At 39.9% G+C, this 24,870-nt stretch overlaps 13 gene segments (V, D, J or C); all 13 read right to left on the reverse strand.

The window, feature by feature from the left end:
* Positions 1 to 750: 750 nt before the first annotated feature.
* On the reverse strand, positions 751 to 1,412 carry LOC119502123. The segment is given in 2 exon segments: positions 751 to 1,191; positions 1,279 to 1,412. Coding segments are annotated over 2 exon segments (420 nt in total).
* Positions 1,413 to 2,043: 631 nt separating this feature from the next.
* On the reverse strand, positions 2,044 to 2,891 carry LOC119501373. The segment is given in 2 exon segments: positions 2,044 to 2,459; positions 2,546 to 2,891. Coding segments are annotated over 2 exon segments (465 nt in total).
* Positions 2,892 to 3,101: 210 nt separating this feature from the next.
* On the reverse strand, positions 3,102 to 3,833 carry LOC119502163. The segment is given in 2 exon segments: positions 3,102 to 3,604; positions 3,701 to 3,833. Coding segments are annotated over 2 exon segments (363 nt in total).
* Positions 3,834 to 6,024: 2,191 nt separating this feature from the next.
* LOC119501374 lies at positions 6,025 to 6,467 on the reverse strand. The segment is given in 2 exon segments: positions 6,025 to 6,329; positions 6,420 to 6,467. Coding segments are annotated over 2 exon segments (348 nt in total).
* A 1,678-nt stretch (positions 6,468 to 8,145) lies between these two features.
* On the reverse strand, positions 8,146 to 8,753 carry LOC119502152. The segment is given in 2 exon segments: positions 8,146 to 8,518; positions 8,607 to 8,753. Coding segments are annotated over 2 exon segments (366 nt in total).
* Positions 8,754 to 9,029: 276 nt separating this feature from the next.
* Positions 9,030 to 15,222, reverse strand: LOC119501375. The segment is given in 4 exon segments: positions 9,030 to 9,053; positions 9,508 to 9,755; positions 14,898 to 14,948; positions 15,037 to 15,222. Coding segments are annotated over 4 exon segments (462 nt in total).
* LOC119502151 lies at positions 11,276 to 12,021 on the reverse strand. The segment is given in 2 exon segments: positions 11,276 to 11,730; positions 11,818 to 12,021. Coding segments are annotated over 2 exon segments (366 nt in total).
* A 731-nt stretch (positions 15,223 to 15,953) lies between the features above and the next one.
* On the reverse strand, positions 15,954 to 16,502 carry LOC119501376. The segment is given in 2 exon segments: positions 15,954 to 16,273; positions 16,370 to 16,502. Coding segments are annotated over 2 exon segments (363 nt in total).
* Positions 16,503 to 18,785: 2,283 nt separating this feature from the next.
* LOC119502133 lies at positions 18,786 to 19,369 on the reverse strand. The segment is given in 2 exon segments: positions 18,786 to 19,129; positions 19,217 to 19,369. Coding segments are annotated over 2 exon segments (366 nt in total).
* Positions 19,370 to 20,166: 797 nt separating this feature from the next.
* On the reverse strand, positions 20,167 to 20,891 carry LOC119502142. The segment is given in 2 exon segments: positions 20,167 to 20,670; positions 20,758 to 20,891. Coding segments are annotated over 2 exon segments (366 nt in total).
* A 631-nt stretch (positions 20,892 to 21,522) lies between these two features.
* LOC119501377 lies at positions 21,523 to 22,263 on the reverse strand. The segment is given in 2 exon segments: positions 21,523 to 21,938; positions 22,025 to 22,263. Coding segments are annotated over 2 exon segments (465 nt in total).
* A 486-nt stretch (positions 22,264 to 22,749) lies between these two features.
* Positions 22,750 to 23,316, reverse strand: LOC119502155. The segment is given in 2 exon segments: positions 22,750 to 23,084; positions 23,181 to 23,316. Coding segments are annotated over 2 exon segments (363 nt in total).
* Positions 23,317 to 24,265: 949 nt separating this feature from the next.
* On the reverse strand, positions 24,266 to 24,868 carry LOC119502165. The segment is given in 2 exon segments: positions 24,266 to 24,641; positions 24,724 to 24,868. Coding segments are annotated over 2 exon segments (360 nt in total).
* Positions 24,869 to 24,870: the final 2 nt, after the last annotated feature.

Below are 24,870 nucleotides of genomic sequence, written 5' to 3' on the forward strand. Positions count from 1 at the left end.
GCGATTGGCTGGCGAGCACTTGTGTTGTGTAAACTGCTCAGAAACCCCTTTACTGATCAATCTAGCTAGGAAAGCCTTCCATCCTCTGAATGCTCTAGGTCTCTAGTCTGATCCATCCATCTTCTGAATGCTCTAGGTCTCTAGTCTGATCCATCCATCCTCTGAATGATCTAGGTCTCTAGTTTGATCCATCCATCCTCTGAATGCTCTAGGTCTCTAGTCTGATCCATCCATCCTCTGAATGCTCTAGGTCTCTAGTTTGTGCCTGTAAAGTTTCATGACGCTGTGAATATCCTAGAGGTCACCACAGGTAATTTTATACAGTAAGGTCAATGAAATGTCTCCTATGGGGACTAACATCATCACACATGAATACAGTTGAGCTCATTGGATCCACAAGAGTCTCAGCTTTACAGTGATACCCAATTTATGTAATTCCAAGACTGTTTAGGGACCCCAGTATGCAGAAATATTCAAACACACCATTTTAAAATAGGAGACAATAACACATTTATACTACATGTGATTATCATAAAGTGGGCATGTCTGTATTTAGCCCAACTTTGGAATGTTATTTATTTCCTTCCTGACATTGTAGCATGACATACTAATGGATTCTTTATGTTTTCTAGTTTCATCTGATATCTGTGTCTTCACTCTAACCCTAAAACTGAACCTACTAGAGCCTCTGAAAGACAGTGAAGTCAGTCGGGATCGTGGGCGGTCTCAGGTGGGTTTTAGGTCTGTTTCTGTCTTCAGTGTGACAGTGAGCTGGTGTTGAAATCATTAGTGGTCTGAGGGCTCCTCCTCTGGTGGCTTCATGTTACAAGTGTTCAGGCACTGAGGGGTTTTTGTTCAGGTCTACTGATGGTTTGTGTTGTTGTGGCTCTCTGGCACAGTAATACACAGCAGAGTCTTCAGTCCTCAGACTGTTCATCTGGAGATACACCTGCTGTCTGTTGTCGTCTCTGGAGATGGTGAACCGGCCCTGAACTGACTGAGAGTAGTATTTGCTGCTACTGTCAGTATAGATATAAGCGATCCACTCCAGTCCTTTTCCATGAGCCTGTCTAACCCAGGCCATATAAGAGCTGCTGAATGTGAATCCAGAGGCTGTACAGGTCAGTCTGTGGGATTCTCCAGGTCTTTTAATCGCTGGTTCAGATTCTGTCAGAGTCTGACCATCAACACCTGTCAAGATATAAAAATACATCATGAGAAATATATCAGTTACACAAATAAAAACTATGTCAACTCAACATCAGTATAAATGTTGACCTGTCCAGCAGCAGATGGTTAAAAGCAGCAGTCCTGTCCTATAGTCCATCATGTTAAACTGTGTGTCCACTGTCCTCTGTCCTCCTCTCTGCAGTCAGATAAGTAGAGGTGGAAGACATCTGAGTTTTGCATTGACTCCTCCTCACGGGGAGGACAGAACTGAGCTGAAGATAATTAATCAGAACGTGAGAATTAATGTCCAAGAATCATCCTCCGAGTCAGCTGTTTGTTTGACATGTTTTAATTCATGTAAAATATCCATGTTGTTGTTCTAATAATACACAAATGTTATAACATGTTCAGTCATCTCACACATTAACATACAAGTTTAAATCTTTTTTCTTATTAAGACATCAAGGCTCTTTTTTCCTCATCAGTCACTTTGAGCATAATGTGCAGCACGTGAGAACATTTACAATAATATAAATAATCTATAGTTTTATTCTGATCACCAACATCTATGATAATTGCTTTATTATCATCTCACCACGTTACACTCTGAACCGATGTTTTGAACATGTTTTTGATTGTGGACATTTCACCTCTGTAATTCTGCTCTGATCCAGCCGAGCTCGCTGTCTGATCAGATGTTTTTCAGCTTCTTTCTCTTTTCAAACTGATGTCATGTCATTTATGGGTTGTACATGTGAATATGACGTTGGTAATTTAGTATTATATATAACGCTCTGACAGCTGAAGGGACTCTGTCTGTAACTGTGAGGGATGTAACATCATTAAAATACATAGAAATGTAATGAGGATATGTCAGCGTGTTTTAGCAGGTGGTGAGAGAACCCAGATGTTATTAAGATCACTGCAGTTTGTTGTCTGTGGAGGTTTTAGTGCAGCTGCTCCACTGTCTTCAGTCACTGTGTGTCGAGCACAGAAGTAAACAGCAGAGTCTTGTGCTGTCAGGCTCTTGACCTCGAGGTACTGAGTGCTGCTGGCCACATCTTCAGTCATGATGAAACGGCTTTGAAAGGAGCTGGCATAGATAGCAGAGTTTGAACCTGCATTCATCCTCCCGATCCACTCCAGAGCTTCTCCTGGTCTCTGTCGTATCCAGTGAATATAGGTGCTGGTCATGTCAAAGCCAGATATGATACAGGACATCTTCACTGTCTCTCCAGGTCTTTTCACCTCAGAGGGAGACTGGTCCAGTTTGATCTCACTCCAGACTCCTGTAAGGTAAGACATCGTCATCATTCACACTTATATCTACATCACAAGTTAGATATTTACAGAATCAGTTAATTCATTTTCTCACCATGAATAGCAACTACAAATAATAAACTCCAGATAATTGTATTTCCCATTTCTGGGATAAACGCTCTAGTTCAGAGCTTTCTGATCTGAGTGTTTCAGAAATATATAAAACTGTTCCAGAGTTCTGCCACCAGTTGCTGATGGTGTGTTTATAAGAGAGGAAGAGTTTGCATAGACCTCCCTCTGCAGGTTTAAAAAGGGAACATGTGACACAGATACATTTCCATAAGTAGAGTATCTCTACAACAGCTGTAAAATATTAAAAACACTAATATTCATGGACTGATGGAAAATAATGGGAAATAACAATGACACAATGACGATCTTTAACTGGTGGTGGAGCAGTTTAGAGGTATTTTCACCTCGGCCACAATACAAATCAGACATTTACATCCTGTTTGTGAAAATAGAGAGCAACTGTTTACGTTATAGTTACATTATCAGGTGTTATTTTCCATCCAGTTGCATGGAAACAGGAAAATTGCCGTCCCCATGTTTTCTAGTCATCTAAATACACAACAATAAAAGGATGAAATGGCGTCATCTTGTACTGAGGGGAAATCAAGCTTCTCTGAGTCTCTTCTACACTGATGTCGGCTGCAGTGGAAGTCAAATGAGACTTAAACATTAATGTTTATCAGCTCATCAGAGAGTGTCTTTATTAATGTTCACATCTAGTGTGTGTGTGGTTGAGTCTGGCTGGTTGCTGAGTATTTGTGCAGGTCTGTTGGTGGTTTGTATCACTGTGGAGCAACACGTACACAGTAATACACAGCTGTGTCCTCAGGCTGCACGTTCTGTCCTGTTAATGTCACCGAGCTGGTAGAAGTGTGAGTGTGGTAAAGGAACTTGTTCTTCAGAGCATTGTTTTGAGAAAAGTCTCCTCCACCCCACCGATGTATAATCCAGTCCATTGGTTTTCCTTCACACTGTCTGATCCAACCGGTTGCATAGCTGTTATCAGTCAGAGAATAACCAGAGACCTGACAGGTGATGGTCAAAGACTGTCCAGGCTGCACAACCATTGAATCTGGCTGGATGAGATCAATACTGTTCACACCTGTGGAAACACAAATCAACATTATCTCCATCATTCATCTGACTATTCAGTGTTTCTAATGTGTTTATTAGTGTGAATCCAGTGAAAGCTCCTCACAGGATCCAGCTGCCAGCAGCAGTATCAGAGCTCCAGAGAACATGGTTGATGTTGAAGCTGAGCTGATGGAGCTCTTCTGTCTCTCACTGACACTCACTCACTTCTTTAGAAGTCACCTTCATTTGCATATTGTTGAATCATCTTTTAAATGTCATTTGAATCAGTTGAAGGTGTAAACAGTGAGTCTTCTCTAGAGACCAGAGTGAAGTCATTTGTTATTTAAAGAACATATTTATATGAAAGATCTTATATGGACTTAAAGGGACTGTTTGTAACTTTTTAAGCATATAAATGTAGCGGGTCGCCACACATGCGCGCACGCATATGCGCGTTCGCATGTGGCCGCTGCCTCTCCTCCTCTGCCTGCCTGCCTTCACTCATACACAGTGCGCCTTCTCGCTCAGCTCGCTCCACCTCTAGACGTGAACGCGCGCTCACTCCACACTGCAGGAGAGTTAGTTTAGCTCTGAGAATATCTAGTGAATGTTCAGTGGACGTTTGGGCAGAAATAACTGCTGCAGCTCCTCCAGACCAACAGAGGTTTCCCGTGTCTTGTGAAGTGACGGAGCTCCTCAGCGAGTAACGTTGTCGTCTCGTTACCGACCGGGTGCCGGTGTCTCCCTGCTCTCTCCGGCTGCAGGCGGAGAGAGCAGGGAGACACGCTGCAGAGCCCCGCTGCATCAGCCTGCGCTGAGGCAGGAAAAGCCAACACTAAGATCAGATCTAAATCATGTTCATGGAGAGACCTTCGTCTGGTCAGCTAACATTACTGCCAAGCAGCTGAAATATAGAGTGATATTGTGGTTTTAGCTGACGTGTGTCTCCTCACTGTTTTGAGCGATGCTCGTTCAGGTATATTTAGAGTGAGCAAGCGCGAGCTCGATGCTGACTTTCGTTGATTTCACGGCCACAGGTGTCGCTGTTAATAAGCAATTCCGAAAGTTACAAATAGTCCCTTCAAATGTCACCATCTAAATGGTTAATTTAGCAAAAAGTGTCTCCTTCAAGGAGGGTGGAAAGAGGAGAGGTCACGCGTCATATCTTTGGGGTGCAACACATGCAAAGTAAAATCTGGTCTGCAGAAATTTAACCAATCACAACGCACGACCGCAGCTCCAGTTACACTGCACATGTGTGATACCCCAAGACATCAAAGACCCCAAAGACCCCAAGACCCCAAAGACCCCAAAGACCCCAAGACCTGTGTCTCAGCCTCTTTCAATAAGCCTTGGTCTCCTTATAGTGAAAGAGGAGAGAAACTTGACACTGAATGCCACCTAGTGATTTTATTAAAGGAACTGCAACATAATTCACTCCCATATAGTGACCTACTTTAGTTATTTTTCTTTATATATATATGTACTTTATTTTCACCTTTTTTTAGGTTGTTTTCATATCTGCAATTTACAGTTCGTAATTACAATAGTTTATAAGAGCCAGCAGATCATCATGTTGAACTACTGTATTTTTCTTTCCAGTTGAAATAACAATAGGATGTTATTTATGAGGTTTTTTCAACTTTTTTTAAGTAATTGCGCTTAGAAACGATACACAATAAGTACACAAGAGAAAACAACATCAGCATTCAAAATTGAAATAAAATTAAAAACAAATAGAATAAAATAAAAAAATAATAATAATACAGAAAGAAAAAAAGAAATAATAATAATAAATTAAATAAATAAATACGTTTATTAAGAAAAAAGAATAAAAGGGGAGGGGTGGGGGGTTGCAGAGATATAGCAATATCTTTTACATGGGCCCACATACGTGTCCGCCTTCACATGTAAGGTCCATTCCAGGCACATGTAGATGTGCATGCGTGCTAACCCATGTGTACCTATGATGCTATATTTTTCCATATTTGAAGCAAATATCAAAAGGGTGGAAAAAAACTAAACCCCCTGATTTTATAAAATGGAAAAGTTTGATTCAAGAAGTAAAAGTTATGGAAAAGGGAACTCACAAAATAAGGAATATGGAGGATGTTTTTGAGAAGAGATTCTGACAAAAGGAAAAATATAGTGACCTACTTTAGATACCAAATAATACCTACATTAATGTGGCTGACATGTTTACATGTTGTGTTTCTTTTATTCTTGTCTTCGTCTGTTTTGTGAAGAAGTGATCAAACATTTATTTTATTTAAATAGTAATTGTTGTTGGTTAATAATGATCTTTCTCTGGGACAGTTTTCATGATTTTAATAAAAACTATAACAACAAAAGATAAAATTAAAATAAAAAAAAAATCCTCCTTGTTGTCTATCAGTCCAGTCAGAATGAGTCCTGTAGGAATTTGTACAGCTGCTCAACCAACTCCAGTCACTGTGGGTCTCGAGCACAATAATAAACTGCAGAGTCTTCTTGTCTCAGACTCTTCACCTGTAAGTAAACTAGATTTCTGGAAGTGTCTTTGGTGATGGTAAACTGGCCTTGGAGACTTTGGGCAAATATTGTGCCGGTTCCGCTATCAATGCGTCCGATCCATTCCAGTCCTCTCCCCGGTTTCTGACGAATCCAGTGCAGCCAAGTCAGAGTAAGTCCTTCCACTTTACAGGACAGAGTGACTGCTTGTCCAGCTCTGCTGACCACAGGCTCTGAGGAGGTGAGGGACTGGCCCTGAGCCGCTGAAAGAGACACAGAGTTTAGATGAAGGGGAGCCAGCAGACATCCAAAGCTCCGTCTGTCCTCCTCCGCTGGACGCCGACTTCACTCACCTGAAATGAGAGCCAAGAGGACGACACATTGTACAACTGTCATGGTGGGAGCTTGTCTGAGTCTGCAACTGCAAAGGCTGTTCAGAAGGATATATGTATTGTGCAGGCAGAATGGGGGGGTGGTCAGTGTGTGGATTTGCATTTTAACAGTCGGAGATGTTGGAGAGACAGTTTTAATACAGAAAGACTAAATCTGTCAGAGAAGAAGGAGCGCTGGACTCTGAGAGAGTTCAAAACAGACTGAGACACCAACAACAAAGACGTTGTTCAGTGTTTTTCAGCCTGTTCGGACAGTTTTCCACATGTGTGGGTTGTTTGTGAGAGAGAGAGAGTCAGAATGTGTGGTGTGTAGTTACATTTATACAGAACAAGCTGCACTTTCTCACAAGAATAAACAGCAGCTCCTTCAGTCTTCAGTCTTAAAATGTGTTTGACATGGTGATCTACACCTAAATGAACATTGTGTGGTGGTGAAGCAAACTCACAAAGGGTGTGAGTATATAAGACTTTAGTTCAGTCCAGGGTTCCAGTGTCAGTCAGTTCTGATCAGTGAGAACAGCAGATATGAGTGTCTCCTTCAAGGAGGGTGGAAAGAGGAGAGGTCACGCCTCATATCTTTGAGGTGCAACACATGCAAAGTAAAATCTGGTCTGCGCTCGAGGAAATAAACCAATCACAACGACCGCAGCTCCAGTTACACTGCGCATGTGTGATACCCCAAAGACCCAAAGACCCCAAAGACCCCAAGACCCCAAATATCCCCAAGACCCCCCAAGACCCTCAAGACCCCAAAGACCCCAAGACCCCAAATATCCCCAAGACCCCCAAGACCCCCCAAGACCCTCAAGACCCCAAAGACCCCAAAGACCCCAAGACCTGTGTCCTCCCGTGTGCCAGCCTCTTTCAATAAGCCTTGGGCTCCTTATAGTGACAGAGGAGAGAAACTTGACACTGAATGCCACCTAGTGATTTTATAAGAGGAACTGCAACATAATTCACTCCCATATAGTGACCTACTTTATTTATTTTTCTTTATATATATATATATACTTTATTTTTCCACCTTTTTTTTAGGTTGTTTTCATGTATGCAATTTACAGTTCATAATTACAATAGTTTATAAACCAATTTTTAAGTAATTGAGCTTAGAAACAAACACAATAAGTACACAAGAGAAAACAACATCAGCATTCAAAATTAAAATACAATTTTAAAAGAAATAGAATCAAATAAAAAAAATAATAATACAAAAAGAAAAAAATAAATAATTATAAATTAAATAAATAAATACGTTTATTAAGAGAAAAGAATAAAAGGGGAGGGGTGGGGGGTTGCAGAGATATAGCAATATCTTTTACATGGGCCCACATATGTGTCCGCCTTCACATGTAAGGTCCATTCCAGGCACATGTAGATGTGCATGCGTGCTAACCCATGTGTACCTATGAAGCTATGAAGCTATATTTTTCCATATTTGAAGCAAATAACAAAAGGGTGGAAAAAAACTAAACCCCCAGATTTTATAAAATGGAAAAGTTTGATTCAAGAAGTAAAAGTTATGGAGAAGGGAACTCACAAAATAAGGGATATGGAGGATGTTTTTGAGAAGAGATTCTGACACAACGAAAAATATAGTGACCTACTTTAGATGCCAAATAAAATCTACATTAATGTGGCTGACATGTTTACATGTTGTGTTAAATAAAAAAAATTCTTCCTTGTTGTCTATCAGTCCAGTCAGAATGAGTCCTGTAGGATTTTGTACAGCTGCTCAACCAACTCCAGTCACTGTGGCTCTCGAGCACAATAATAAACAGCAGAGTCTTCAGTCCTCAGACTGTTCATCTGCAGATACAGCTGCTGTCTGTTGTTGTCTCTGGAGACGGTGAACCGGTCCTGAACTGACTGGGAGTAGTATTTGCTGCCACCACCACTATTGATATAAGCGATCCACTCCAGTCCTTTTCCAGGAGCCTGTCTGATCCAGCTCATATAGTAGCTGCTGAATGTGAATCCAGAAGCTGTACAGGTCAGTCTGTGGGATTCTCCAGGTCTTTTAATCACTGGTTCAGATTCTGTCAGAGTCTGACCATCAACACCTGTCAAGATATAAAAATACATCATGAGAAATATGTCAGTTACATAAATGGAAACTATATAAAATAAAAGTTCAGTGTAAATGTTGACCTGTCCAGCAGCAGATGGTTAAAAGCAGCAGTCCTGTCCTATAGTCCATCATGTTAAACTGTGTGTCCACTGTCCTCTGTCCTCCTCTCTGCAGTCAGATAAGTAGAGGTGGAAGACATCTGAGTTTTGCATTGACTCCTCCTCACAGGGAGGACTCAGCTGATCAGAGTTGGATCTCACTCTTTGTTTGGTGAAACTAGAATGAATCTTTACTGACCAGGACGTTTTGTACGTCTAAAAATGTGGTGCAGTGGTGCAGCGTGGCATTGTGATAGATTAATGATGATTTCATGTCAGAAAAGTTGGTAACAGATTATCATTATAGGAGGAGAACATTAATATCTAGTGTATTATTTTAGTAAAACTAAAGGTGTCTTTCCTTCCCCGTCATGTCTTCCTGTATGGACGTTACTGGGATCAGTGTTAAAGCCAGTCCTTGTCTGCCCTCTAGAGGTTGAAAACAGCGATGGGAGCTACTTTTAACATTCAACAAAAGTTACTCACTTGAGACAGAATTGTTGTTACTGATGTTTTACAGGACTAGAAGTTCATTAATTGTTCAACATTACAGCTCTGAACTTCTTTTATTGGCTTCAGATATTTAAAACAAAAGAAGCGTTATGAATTTTATCTTTGTTTGTGTACATTTCCTGTTCAGTATAGTGTTCAACACAAATACCTTCATCACTTGTTTCTGTCCAGTTTTCATCATTCTGCACCTTAATGATCTTCATACATGTACTTATTAAGACATGTGGACCCAGTTTCACCACACTAATACAGAGAATTTAATTAACAGTATTACAAAAATAAAGTGATGCTGAGATAACAGAGTGTTCCCAGTGGTGGTGGTAAATAGAGGAAGTAGTTTTTGTATGACTCTCCTATCATCGTCTCTCACTGTGTGTCTGGCACAGTAATACACAGCAGAGTCTTCAGGCTGCACGTTCTGTCCGTTTAGAGTCACTGTGTTGCTGGAAGAGTCTAAACTGATACTGAACTTATTCTTCAGTGAATCTTTGTAGTATGCGGTGGCTCCAGTAGCTTCCATTCCAATCCACTCCAGTCCTTTCCCTGCAGGCTGTCTGATCCAAGCTGTGTAGTAGCCAAGAGTATAAGAGACCTGACAGGTGATGGTCAGACGTTGACCTGGCTGCACAGTCACAGAGGCTGGCTGAGTCAACGTTTCACCCTTCACACCTGTTAAAAAAACAAGAACATGTTTTATCACAAAAATATCAAGTTGTACTGTAAAAGAAGAAGTGTTGACAGATCCAGAGAGACTCACATCCAGCTGCCAACAGCAGCAGCAGAGCTCCAGAGAACATGGTTGATGTTGAAGCTGACGTGCTGTGAACTCCTCTGACAGCCTGATGTGATGTTTTATAGCTGAAGCTCACTGAGTTTGCATATATAGAATCAAACATATATGAAGCATCAATGTTGGTCTAACTGGAGCCAATAGAAGAGTCTGTTCACTGTTTTTATTAGGATCATTATTCTTAATATGAAGATGAACATTTTCTTATTACATTCAGATACAGAAACCTTTATTGTCCCAACCTGTCAACATCCTCTCCATGTCTATAGGCTGTTGACCTCATTCATTCTACCATTGGACAGGACATGGGACGGATCAGGAATTACTTATTTAGGTATAACATTCACGTCACGCTTTACAGGACTGATTAGCAATTACTCCGATCCGTGTTGCACGGACGGACTGTGAAACAATTTCTTCTGTGTAAAGGGGAACGTAGTGATGGGTAATTAATGTTTGATTCACAAGTCATATATAAATGTAAGGAAGCGTAAAACACAGCTAATAACTTTTTAAAATGTAACTTTTTGGGTTTAAACCGTTTTTTATAACATGAAATGCACTTATTTAACAATTAAAATGTTTACTAATGTTACGTTAAAGAGGAAGTAAAAATCTGTTAAAATGCAGTTTTTAACTGTCTCACAGTCAATACCTGTGTTTTTACAGTTTATGTATGTAAAGCACTAAGTTATGCAAAACAACAAAATATTTCTTTCTTTAGGGATATATTTTCTTGCACTTTTCACTTTTCAGTAAAGAATACTTTATTTTCACGGTTAGTTTTGTTAAAATTAGCATTCAAAAGCTGTTAAAAAAAACAGATATTTAATGTATTCCATTCATACAGATTTATTTTGTTAAAAAAATGACACATTTAAATAAACATTTAATTCTTGTAATTTTTACATGTTTTTTTTTTGTCATATTGAAATACAGGAAAAAATGTCAAATTGCTTGAGAAAAGAGGATTTTTTTTACAGTGTAGACGTTTCTCTGCAGTTTAAACACAACAACGATCCTTTGACTGCTAATATTATAATTTCATCACATATATGAACTCCATATAAGGTAGTGAGCTGTAGCTGTAGTTCAGCTCAGTTAAGATCTGGTTTTAGTGATTTTATAAAAGAATTTCATTCTCATATTCATGACTCTCTTCAGATTACACTTCATTTACAGATATTATTGTCTTCATTTTTTCTTTATTGTGTCGAATTTGTAGAAGTTTAATTTCAGAAACCAGATGCTGTTTTTATCCCTTTCATGAACAACTGATCTTTATTGTGTTTTTAATGTGTTTTCAGGAATATGTATAATGCAGGGAAAGGTATTAATTTATTGTTAATATAAAACAAGTTGTGAAAAAATTCAATATAAAAATAAATTATAGGCTAATTGTTGTGAAAAAACTCTTCATGGTTGTTGTCAATCAGTCCAGTCAGAATGAGTCCTGTAGGATTTTGTACAGCTGCTCAACCAACTCCAGTCACTGTGGCTCTCGAGCACAATAATAAACAGCAGAGTCTTCAGTCCTCAGACTGTTCATCTGCAGATACAGCTGCTGTCTGTTGTTGTCTCTGGAGATGGTGAACCGGCCCTGAACTGACTGGGAGTAGAACATGTTGCTACTGTCAGTATAGATATAAGCGATCCACTCCAGTCCTTTTCCAGGAGCCTGTCTAACCCAGGCCATATAAGAGCTGCTGAATGTGAATCCAGAGGCTGTACAGGTCAGTCTGTGGGATTCTCCAGGTCTTTTAATAACTGGTTCAGATTCTGTCAGAGTCTGACCATCAACACCTGTCAAGATATAAAAATACATCATGAGAAATATGTCAGTTACACAAATAAAAACTATGTCAACTCAACATCAGTGTAAATGTTGACCTGTCCAGCAGCAGATGGTTAAAAGCAGCAGTCCTGTCCTATAGTCCATCATGTTAAACTGTGTGTCCACTGTCCTCTGTCCTCCTCTCTGCAGTCAGATAAGTAGAGGTGGAAGACATCTGAGTTTTGCATTGACTCCTCCTCACAGGGAGGACTCAGCTGTTGTCAGATTTCGTTGTTTTCCATAAACTAAGTAGTGGGAGCATGTAGAGGCTTGAGAAAGGACATGTGGGGAACTCTGATCACTCAAATGTGTAATTGCTGAATGACACCAATTGTTACCCAGTTCTACAGTCTGTTAGAGGATGTGAATGTGATTACTATTTCAAACAAAACTTAAAAATAATGCTGTTATCTTTTACAAACCAACACAGAGGAAAGAAAACCACATTTAGACATCAACAGTCTCAATAAAACTGAGACTCAGTCAGTTATTCAGCATCACATTGTTGGTAAAAAACAAACAGGAAGTCAAACACCACGAAATCACCTGCAGCTCATCTAGTGGCGTTGTTATACTGCTCTTTACTGCCATTATATTTTAGGTCTCCTACTGCCCCCTGTTGGTCTTTGTAAGAATACATCCTTTAAGGTTTTTGTACAGCTTCTCTGGTAACTTTAACCAGTGTGTGTCTGGCACAGTAATACACAGCAGAGTCTTCAGGCTGCACGTTCTGTCCGTTTAGAGTCACTGTGTTGCTGGAAGAGGCTAAACTGATACTGAACTTGTTCTTAAGTGAATCTTTGTAGCTTGTGGTGTATCCAATACGTGCGCTTCCGATCCACTCCAGTCTTTTCCCTGCAGGCTGTCTGATCCAAGCTGTGCTGTAGCTGCTAACAGAATAAGAGACCTGACAGGTGATGGTCAGACGTTGACCTGGCTGCACAGTCACAGAGGCTGGCTGAGTCAACGTTTCACCCTTCACACCTGTTAAAAAACAAGAACATGTTTTTTTGTCTCAAAAATATCAAGTTGTACTGTAAAAGAAGAAGTGTTGACAGATCCAGAGAGACTCACATCCAGCTGCCAACAGCAGCAGCAGAGCTCCAGAGAACATGGTTGATGTTGAAGCTGACGTGCTGTGAACTCCTCTGACAGCCTGATGTGATGTTTTATAGCTGAAGCTCACTGAGTTTGCATATATAGAATCAAACATATATGAAGCATCAATGTTGGTCTAACTGGAGCCAATAGAAGAGTCTGTTCACTGTTTTTATATCTGCAGAGTGAAAACATGCCTGGAAATCACCTCTGCTTCACATCTCATATTTTAATGTCATTACACGCTCACAAACATTTAGAAAAAGTCTCATTTACAGAAATAAAACTACTGTTAACTTTATTTTACTGTCAATATTTAATATGTGAATGTATTATATTAAGATTTATTAACTCCTAACTGCATTTATTCACACATTTTGAGTGATACATGATACATTTTACTGCACAATGCATACTTTTACTTTAAGCACTTTAAGTATATTTTACTGCACAGTGCATACTTTTACTTTAAATACTTCAAATATACTTAACTGCACAATATATACTTTTACTTTAAGTACGTTTTACTGCACAATGCATACTTTTACTTTAAGTACAATTCACTGCACAATGCATACTTTTAATTTAAATGCTTTCAGTATATTTTACTGCACACTGCATACTTTTACTTTAAGTACTTCAAATATACTTAACTGTACTATGCATACTTTTACTTTAAGCACTTTAAGTATATTATACTGCACAGTGTATACTTTTACTTTAAATATTTTAAGTTCGGTCCTCTCCTGTTCATCCTCTACACGATCCCCCTCTGTAACATCATCCGTCATCATGACCCCCACTTCAACTTCTACGCTGATGATGTCCACCTCTACATATGCACTAAATTCGTCATCACGGCGACTCTCTTCACCCTGAAAATTGATAAAAATGATCAATAACCCCTCCAAAATACCACATTAAGACACCAAGACCTTGAGGAACAACATAGAAAAAGCCATGCTGTGATTTGGGATAAAAAACTTTTGATATTTTGGAGATTTCTGCAAGATTTGTATTTTTTTTAGCGATTGGCTGGCGAGCACTTGTATTGCGTAAACTGCTCAGAAAACCCCTTATTGTCAATATAGCTAGGAAAGCCATCCATCCTCTGAATGCTCTAGGTCTCTAGTTTGTGGCTGTGGAGGTTCTTGAGGCTGTGATTATCCTAGAGGTCACCACAGGTCATCTTATACAGTGAGGTCTAGTTTAAAAAATAAATGGTCTCACTACAATGAAATGTCTCCTATGGGGACTAACATCATCACACATGAATACAGTTGAGCTCATTGGATCCACAAGAGTCTCAGCTTTACAGTGATACCCAATTTATGTAATTCAAGACTGTTTAGGGACCCCAGTATGGAGAAATATTCAAACACAACATTTTAGAATAGGAGACAATAACACATTTATACTGCATGTGATTATTAGAAGTGGGCATGTCTGTATTTAGCCCAACTTTGGAGCGTTATTTATTTCCTTCCCGACATGGTAGCATGACATTGTTGGTACCAATGTATTCTTTAGGTTTTTTAATTTCATATGATATCCGTGTCTTCACTCTAGTCCTAAAACTGAACCTATTAAAGCCTCTGAAAGACAGTAAAGTCAGTCGGGATCGCGGGCGGTCTCAGGGGGGTTTTAGGTCTGTTTCTGTCTTCAGTGTGACAGTGAGCTGGTGTTGAAATCATTAGTGGTCTGAGGGCTCCTCCTCTGGTGGCTTCATGTTACAAGTGTTCAGGCACTGAGGGGTTTTTGTTCAGGTCTACTGATGGTTTGTGTTGTTGTGGCTCTCTGGCACAGTAATACACAGCAGAGTCTTCAGGCTGCACGTTCTGTCCGTTTAGAGTCACTGTGTTGCTGGAAGAGTCTAAACTGATACTGAACTTGTTCTTCAGTGAATCTTTGTAGTATGTGGTTGAACCAGCTCCGCTTCCGATCCACTCCAGTCCTTTCCCTGCAGGCTGTCTGATCCGAGCTGTGTAGTAGCTGCTAACAGAATAAGAGACCTGACAGGTGATGGTCAGACATTGACCTGGCTGCACAGTCACAGAGGCTGGCTGAGTCAACGTTTCACCCTTCACACCTGTTAAAAAAACAAGAACATGTTTTATCACAAAAATCTCAAGTTGTACTGTAAAAGAAGAAGTGTTGACAGATCCAGAGAGACTCACATCCAGCTGCCAACAGCAGCAGCAGAGCTCCAGAGAACATGGTTGATGTTGAAGCTGACGTGCTGTGAACTCCTCTGACAGCCTGATGTGATGTTTTATAGCTGAAGCTCACTGAGTTTGCATATATAGAATCAAACATATATGAAGCATCAATGTTGGTCTAACTGGAGCCAATAGAAGAGTCTGCTGGTGTACGATTTATTATTTTAATAAAATACAAATTTAATTAGTATAAATAAAATATAAATGTGTATTCATTTGTTACATTTTGTTTTACAAAGTTAAGAACACAATGTTTAAGTCAGGCCTGATGTTTCCTTACACACTAAAGAATGATCCCAGTCACGTCCACACAGTGATCCATACAGCTGATTAATTAAACACTGGTATCAGATCAGTACTCGGTATCGGCCGATACCCAAAGCCCAGGTATCTCTATCGGTATCAGGACTGAAAAGGTTGGATCGGTGCGTCTCTATCAGCAGTCCTAAATAATGTAGAGAACATTAAACAAGGAAAGAGTCGACAGCCATGTGAGGCTGTTCTTCAGCACAGCGGTGCTTTGAGTTCAATGTTAACATGCTCCCAATATTAATGTTAATATACTGATATTTAGCAGGTATAACATTTAACATGTTCACAATAAACAGTAAATTATATTAATATAATCTTTTTTTTCTTTTTATATCTCTTTGCATCAAAAGAAGCAATTAGTTCTTTTTCATCTTCTCTCAGCATCAACATACAAGAACTCAGGGATAAAACATTTGGGACAAGAGTTTGAAGTTGAACACAGACGGATTTGTAAAGTAAAGTAACTGCTTGTGACTTTCTTTCTATCTGACATTGTCAACATGTGTGTGTGGTTGAGTCTGGCTGGTTGCTGAGTATTTGTACAGGTCTGTTGGTGGTTTGTATCACTGTGGAGTAACACGTACACAGTAATACACAGCTGTGTCCTCAGGCTGCACGTTCTGTCCGTTTAGAGTCACTGTTCCAGCAGAAGTGTCTCTGCTGTAGCTGAACTTGTTCTTCAGAGCATTATTTTGATAAAGGCCACCTCCACCCCACTGATGGGAAATCCAGTCCATTGGTTTTCCTTCACACTGTCTGATCCAACCGGTTGCATAGCTGTTATCAGTCAGAGAATAACCAGAGACCTGACAGGTGATGGTCAAAGACTGTCCAGGCTGCACAACCATTGAGTCTGGCTGGATGAGATCAATACTGTTCACACCTGTGGAAACACAAATCAACATTATCTCCATCATTCATCTGACTATTCAGTGTTTCTAATGTGTTTATTAGTGTGAATCCAGTGAAAGCTCCTCACAGGATCCAGCTGCCAGCAGCAGTATCAGAGCTCCAGAGAACATGGTTGATGTTGAAGCTGAGCTGATGGAGCTCTTCTGTCTCTCACTGACACTCACTCACTTCTTTAGAAGTCACCTTCATTTGCATATTGTTGAATCATCTTTTAAATGTCATTTGAATCAGTTGAAGGTGTAAACAGTGAGTCTTCTCTAGAGACCAGAGAGAAGTCAGTTGTTATTTAAAGAACATATTTTTATGAAAGATCTTATATGGACTTAAAGGGACTGTTTGTAACTTTTTAAGCATATAAATGTAGCGGGTCGCCACACATGCGCGCACGCATATGCGCGTTCGCATGTGGCCGCTGCCTCTCCTCCTCTGCCTGCCTGCCTTCACTCATACACAGCGCGCCTTCTCGCTCAGCTCGCTCCACCTCTAGACGTGAACGCGCGCTCACTCCACACTGCAGAAGAGTTAGTTTAGCTCTGAGAATATCTAGTGAATGTTCAGTGGACGTTTGGGCAGAAATAACTGCTGCAGCTCCTCCAGACCAACAGAGGTTTCCCGTGTCTTGTGAAGTGACGGAGCTCCTCAGCGAGTAACGTTGTCGTCTCGTTACCGACCGGGTGCCGGTGTCTCCCTGCTCTCTCCGGCTGCAGGCGCAGAGAGCAGGGAGACACGCTGCAGAGCCCCGCTGCATCAGCCTGCGCTGAGGCAGGAAAAGCCAACACTAAGATCAGATCTAAATCATGTTCATGGAGAGACCTTCGTCTGGTCAGCTAACATTACTGCCAAGCAGCTGAAATATAGAGTGATATTGTGGTTTTAGCTGACGTGTGTCTCCTCACTGTTTTGAGCGATGCTCGTTCAGGTATATTTAGAGCGAGCAAGCGCGACCTCGATGCTGACTTTCGTTGACTTAACGGCCACAGGTGTCGCTGTTAATAAGCAATTCTGAAAGTTACAAATAGTCCCTTCAAATGTCACCATCTAAATGGTTAATTTAGCAAAAAGTGTCTCCTTCAAGGAGGGTGGAAAGAGGAGAGGTCACGCGTCATATCTTTGGGGTGCAACACATGCAAAGTAAAATCTGGTCTGCAGAAATTTAACCAATCACAACGCACGACCGCAGCTCCAGTTACACTGCACATGTGTGATACCCCAAGACATCAAAGACCCCAAAGACCCCAAGACCCCAAAGACCCCAAAGACCCCAAAGACCCCAAGACCCCAAAGACCTCAAAGACCCCAAAGACCCCAAGACCCCAAAGACCCCAAAGACCCCAAAGACCCCAAAGACCTCAAAGACCCCAAAGACCCCAAGACCCCAAAGACCCCAAGACCCGTGTCTCAGCCTCTTTCAATAAGCCTTGGTCTCCTTATAGTGAAAGAGGAGAGAAACTTGACACTGAATGCCACCTAGTGATTTTATAAGAGGAACTGCAACATAATTCACTCCCATATAGTGACCTACTTTATTTATTTTTCTTTATATATATATATACTTTATTTTCACCTTTTTTTAGGTTGTTTTCATATCTGCAATTTACAGTTCGTAATTACAATAGTTTATAAGAGCCAGCAGATCATCATGTTGAACTACTGTATTTTTCTTTCCAGTTGAAATAACAATAGGATGTTATTTATGAGGTTTTTTCAACTTTTTTTAAGTAATTGCGCTTAGAAACGATACACAATAAGTACACAAGAGAAAACAACATCAGCATTCAAAATTGAAATAAAATTAAAAACAAATAGAATAAAATAAAAAAATAATAATAATACAGAAAGAAAAAAAGAAATAACAATAATAAATTAAATAAATAAATACGTTTATTAAGAAAAAAGAATAAAAGGGCAGGGGTGGGGGGTTGCAGAGATATAGCAATATCTTTTACATGGGCCCACATACGTGTCCGCCTTCACATGTAAGGTCCATTCCAGGCACATGTAGATGTGCATGCGTGCTAACCCATGTGTACCTATGATGCTATATTTTTCCATATTTTAAGCAAATAACAAAAGGGTGGAAAAAACTAAACCCTCAGATTTTATAAAATGGAAAAGTTTGATTCAAGAAGTAAAAGTTATGGAAAAGGGAACTCACAAAATAAGGAATATGGAGGATGTTTTTGAGAAGAGATTCTGACAAAAGGAAAAATATAGTGAACTACTTTAGATGCCAAATAATATCTACATTAATGTGGCTGACATGTTTACATGTTGTTTTTCTTTTATTCTTGTCTTCGTCTGTTTTGTGAGGAAGTGATCAAACATTTATTTTATTTAAATAGTAATTGTTGTTGGTTAATAATGATCTTTCTCTGGGACAGTTTTCATGATTTTAATAAAAACTACAACAACAAAAGATAAAATTAAAATAAAAAAAAAATCCTCCTTGTTGTCTATCAGTCCAGTCAGAATGAGTCCTGTAGGATTTTGTACAGCTGCTCAACCAACTCCAGTCACTGTGGCTGTCGAGCACAATAATAAACAGCAGAGTCTTCAGTCCTCAGACTGTTCATCTGCAGATACAGCTGCTGTCTGTTGTTGTCTCTGGAGACGGTGAACCGGCCCTGAACTGACTGAGAGTAGTAGATGCTGCCACTGCTAGTGCTGATAAAAGCGATCCACTCCAGTCCTTTTCCAGGAGCCTGTCTGACCCTGTTCATATGGTAGCTGCTGAATGTGAATCCAGAGGCTGTACAGGTCAGTCTGTGGGATTCTCCAGGTCTTTTAATCACTGGTTCAGATTCTGTCAGAGTCTGACCATCAACACCTGTCAAGATATAAAAATACATCATGAGAAATATGTCAGTTACACAAATCAGAACTATGTCAACTCAACATCAGTGTAAATGTTGACCTGTCCAGCAGCAGATGGTTAAAAGCAGCAGTCCTGTCCTATAGTCCATCATGTTAAACTGTGTGTCCACTGTCCTCTGTCCTCCTCTCTGCAGTCAGATAAGTAGAGGTGGAAGACATCTGAGTTTTGCATTGACTCCTCCTCACAGGGAGGATACGACTAGATCAGGCTTGATAAGGCTGTGAATGAGTCCTGTGATTGACTGGTGACCTGTCTATATACCTCACCTCTCGTTCTCTGTCACCTGGGATTGAATAAGCTAGTAGCTAACGGATGGATGGATGGATTGAATGTGAAAGTTAATTTTACATTCATCTGTCCTCTGTGTTTAAGGCTTATCTGACATGTTTCAGCTGAATTAGTCTAAAGTGCTTTATATTAAGATCCCATATTTCCTTCAGAGAAGCAGAAATCATGCTTGAGGTCTCCTCACTCCCTGTCAGTTCATCAACATCTGGCTTCATTCATATCTCACAGACAACACAGTTCATCAGCATTAACTGCATCTTTACCACGGCTACTCAAGGCGTCCCTCAGGGCTTTGTGCTTGGTCCTCTCCTGTTCATTCTCTACACGCTCCCCCTCTGTAATATCATCCATCATCATGACCCCCACTTTAACTTCTACGCTGATGATGTCCACCTGTACATATACACTAAATCCATCATCACGGCGACTCTCTCCACCCTGAGAATTGATAAAAAAGTCTGACTGACTGATCATCTCAGGTGTGATTGATGTCATTTAGGTTAAAGGTTAGAAGTCCATCAGAGTCCTGGTGTCTTTGAGGAAAACATTATTTATAGGTTTCTTTGAGATAATCAACTTTTAACAACGTATCTAGTTTAGTGTGGACTGAAGTTACCGGTTAACTTTCTAAATATATAAATGCTCCTTTTTTATCGCTGTAAAATGTTTTAATTTCAGATTTTGTGGATATTATGTATTTACGTTTTATGTTTTTTTAATGATCTTCATGCATGTACTTATTAAGACATGTGGACCCAGTTTCACCACACTAATACAGAGAATTTAATCAACAGTATTACAAAATAAAGTGATGCTGAGATAACAGAGTGTTCCCAGTGGTGGTGGTAAATAGAGGAAGTAGTTTTTGTATGACTCTCCTATTATCGTCTCTCACTGTGTGTCTCTGGCACAGTAATACACTGCTGTGTCCTCGGTCTTCAGACTGTTCATCTGTAGATACACCTGCTGTCTGTTGTTGTCTCTGGAGATGGTGAACCGGCCCTGAACTGACTGAGAGTAGTATTTGGTGCTGCCACCGTTATCATTCCAAGCGATCCACTCCAGTCCTTTTCCAGGAGCCTGTCTGACCCAGGCCATGTGGTGGCTACCGAGGGAAAATCCAGAGGCTGTACAGGTCAGTCTGTGGGATTCTCCAGGTCTTTTAATCGCTGGTTCAGATTCTGTCAGAGTCTGACCATCAACACCTGTCAAGATATAAAAATACATCATGAGAAATATATCAGTTACACAAATAAAAACTATGTCAACTCAACATCAGTGTAAATGTTGACCTGTCCAGCAGCAGATGGTTAAAAGCAGCAGTCCTGTCCTATAGTCCATCATGTTAAACTGTGTGTCCACTGTCCTCTGTCCTCCTCTCTGCAGTCAGATAAGTAGAGGTGGAAGACATCTGAGTTTTGCATTGACTCCTCCTCACGGGGAGGACAGAACTGAGCTGAAGATAATTAATCAGAACGTGAGAATTAATGTCCAAGAATCATCCTCCGAGTCAGCTGTTTGTTTGACATGTTTTAATTCATGTAAAATATCCATGTTGTTGTTCTAATAATACACAAATGTTATAACATGTTCAGTCATCTCACACATTAACATACAAGTTTAAATCTTTTTTCTTATTAAGACATCAAGGCTCTTTTTTCCTCATCAGTCACTTTGAGCATAATGTGCATCACGTGAGAACATTTACAATAATATAAATAATCTATAGTTTTATTCTGATCACCAACATCTATGATAATTGCTTTATTATCATCTCACCACGTTACACTCTGAACCGATGTTTTGAACATGTTTTTGATTGTGGACATTTCACCTCTGTAATTCTGCTCTGATCCAGCCGAGCTCGCTGTCTGATCAGATGTTTTTCAGCTTCTTTCTCTTTTCAAACTGATGTCATGTCATTTATGGGTTGTACATGTGAATATGACGTTGGTAATTTAGTATTATATATAACGCTCTGACAGTTGAAGGGACTCTGTCTGTAACTGTGAGGGATGTAACATCATTAAAATACATAGAAATGTAATGAGGATATGTCAGCGTGTTTTAGCAGGTGGTGAGAGAACCCAGATGTTATTAAGATCACTGCAGTTTGTTGTCTGTGGAGGTTTTAGTGCAGCTGCTCCACTGTCTTCAGTCACTGTGTCTCGAGCACAGAAGTAAACAGCAGAATCTTGTGCTGTCAGGCTCGTGACCTCGAGGTACTGAGTGCTGCTGGGCACATCTTCAGTCATGATGAAACGGCTTTGAAAGGAGCTGGCATAGCTAGCAGAGTTTGAACCTGTGCTCATCCACCCAATCCACTCCAGAGCTTCTCTTGGTCTCTGTTGTATCCAGTGCATATTGTAGCTTGTCATGCTATAACCAGATATGATACAGGACATCTTCACTGTCTCTCCAGGTCTTTTCACCTCAGAGGGAGACTGGTCCAGTTTGATCTCACTCCAGACTCCTGTAAGGTAAGACATCGTCATCATTCACACTTATATCTACATCACAAGTTAGATATTTACAGAATCAGTTAATTCATTTTCTCACCATGAATAGCAACTACAAATAATAAACTCCAGATAATTGTATTTCCCATTTCTGGGATAAACGCTCTAGTTCAGAGCTTTCTGATCTGAGTGTTTCAGAAATATATAAAACTGTTCCAGAGTTCTGCCACCAGTTGCTGATGGTGTGTTTATAAGAGAGGAAGAGTTTGCATAGACCTCCCTCTGCAGGTTTAAAAAGGGAACATGTGACACAGATACATTTCCATAAGTAGAGTATCTCTACAACAGCTGTAAAATATTAAAAACACTAATATTCATGGACTGATGGGAAAGTAATGGGAAATAACAATGACACAATGACGATCTTTAACTGGTGGTGGAGCAGTTTAGAGGTATTTTCACCTCGGCCACAATACAAATCAGACATTTACATCCTGTTTGTGAAAATATAGAGCAACTGTTTACGTTATAGTTACATTATCAGGTGTTATTTTCCATCCAGTTGCATGGAAACAGGAAAATTGTTGTCCCCATGTTTTCTAGTCATCTAAATACACAACAATAAATGGATGAAATGGTGTCATCTTGTACTGAGGGGAAATCAAGCTTCTCTGAGTCTCTTCTACACTGATGTCGGCTGCAGTGGAAGTCAAATGAGACTTAAACATTAATGTTTATCAGCTCATCAGAGAGTGTCTTTATTAATGTTCACATCTAGTGTGTGTGTGGTTGAGTCTGGCTGGTTGCTGAGTATTTGTGCAGGTCTGTTGGTGGTTTGTATCACTGTGGAGCAACACGTACACAGTAATACACAGCTGTGTCCTCAGGCTGCACGTTCTGTCCTGTTAATGTCACCGAGCTGGTAGAAGTGTGAGTGTGGTAAAGGAACTTGTTCTTCAGAGCATTGTTTTGGTAAAAGTCTCCTCCACCCCACCGATGTAAAATCCAGTCCATTGGTTTTCCTTCACACTGTCTGATCCAACCGGTTGCATAGCTGTTATCAGTCAGAGAATAACCAGAGACCTGACAGGTGATGGTCAAAGACTGTCCAGGCTGCACAACCATTGAGTCTGGCTGGATGAGATCAATACTGTTCACACCTGTGGAAACACAAATCAACATTATCTCCATCATTCATCTGACTATTCAGTGTTTCTAATGTGTTTATTAGTGTGAATCCAGTGAAAGCTCCTCACAGGATCCAGCTGCCAGCAGCAGTATCAGAGCTCCAGAGAACATGGTTGATGTTGAAGCTGAGCTGATGGAGCTCTTCTGTCTCTCACTGACACTCACTCACTTCTTTAGAAGTCACCTTCATTTGCATATTGTTGAATCATCTTTTAAATGTCATTTGAATCAGTTGAAGGTGTAAACAGTGTGTCTTCTCTAGTGACCAGAGAGAAATCAGTTTTTAATTTAAAGTACATATTTTTATGAAAGATCTTATATGGACTTAAATGTCACCATCTAGATGGTTAATTTAGTAAACTTGTAGCGCTGCTTTGATTTGATTTAATGTAACGATATGTTTTAAAACTCTGGAAGTTAGTGAGTTAATGTCTAAAAACAGAATATTGTAAAGTTTTCATCACAATAAGGTTGTCTTCTTATAAATGCAGGCGTTGCTGTGAGTCACGATAAACTGTCCCAACCATAGTCTGAATATAAGAAGTGGACGTAGTCACCATGACGTCACCCATTGGTTAGTGGACTACGGTTTTAAAGCCTCGAGTTCGACATTTTCACCGTCACCATGTTGTTTTTTGGCTGTCACCATTTTGGTTTCTGGCTGTCACCATCTTCACTTCTTTATGAAGCAACACACAAGGAGGCTGATTTACATGCTGATGATATCAGCTGACTAAAGTTTATCCAAATGAACTAATAACTCAGCTTTTAACTTTTATTACTTAAATGTATTGTATTATGTGTGTACTATGTATATAATTTAAAACATTTATCAGATTCATGATTCACTTCACTCTCCACATCTGATAGACAGTTTAAACACAACAATAATTATTTAATGACTATAGTATTATACGTTCTTAAAGATGAAAAACGTTCTAAATAAAGTATTAACCTCCATACGTGATATAGGTAGGAGTCAAATAAATTCACTTTATAAAGAATAAAGTTAAATGCTGTTATCAGTAATGTGAAGTTTTCAGCAGTGTGCATAGTGCTAGGACAAAGATTAATTTATTATTTAAAAATATATATATGAAGTAAACTATATCATGTAAAACAGCATTTAAATAATAAATATTAAAATTTCATGCTTTTCCTCAACCAGTCCAGTCAGAATGAGTCCTGTAGGATTTTGTACAGCTGCTCAACCAACTCCAGTCACTGTGGCTCTCGAGCACAATAATAAACAGCAGAGTCTTCAGTCCTCAGACTGTTCATCTGCAGATACAGCTGCTGTCTGTTGTTGTCTCTGGAGACGGTGAACCGGCCCTGAACTGACTGGGAGTAGTAGATGCTGGTACTATAAATAGCAGCGATCCACTCCAGTCCTTTTCCAGGAGCCTGTCTGATCCAGTGCATCCAGTGGCTACTGAATGTGAATCCAGAGGCTGTACAGGTCAGTCTGTGGGATTCTCCAGGTCTTTTAATCACTGGTTCAGATTCTGTCAGAGTCTGACCATCAACACCTGTCAAACAAAAAGATGCATGTTGTCATTTTAGTATCACAAATCAGAACTATGTCAACTCAACATCAGTGTAAATGTTGACCTGTCCAGCAGCAGATGGTTAAAAGCAGCAGTCCTGTCCTATAGTCCATCATGTTAAACTGTGTGTCCACTGTCCTCTGTCCTCCTCTCTGCAGTCAGATAAGTAGAGGTGGAAGACATCTGAGTTTTGCATTGACTCCTCCTCACA

This window comes from Sebastes umbrosus, chromosome 14 (genome assembly GCF_015220745.1).
Source record: "Sebastes umbrosus isolate fSebUmb1 chromosome 14, fSebUmb1.pri, whole genome shotgun sequence".
In the NCBI taxonomy this organism is placed as follows: Eukaryota; Metazoa; Chordata; class Actinopteri; order Perciformes; family Sebastidae; genus Sebastes; species Sebastes umbrosus.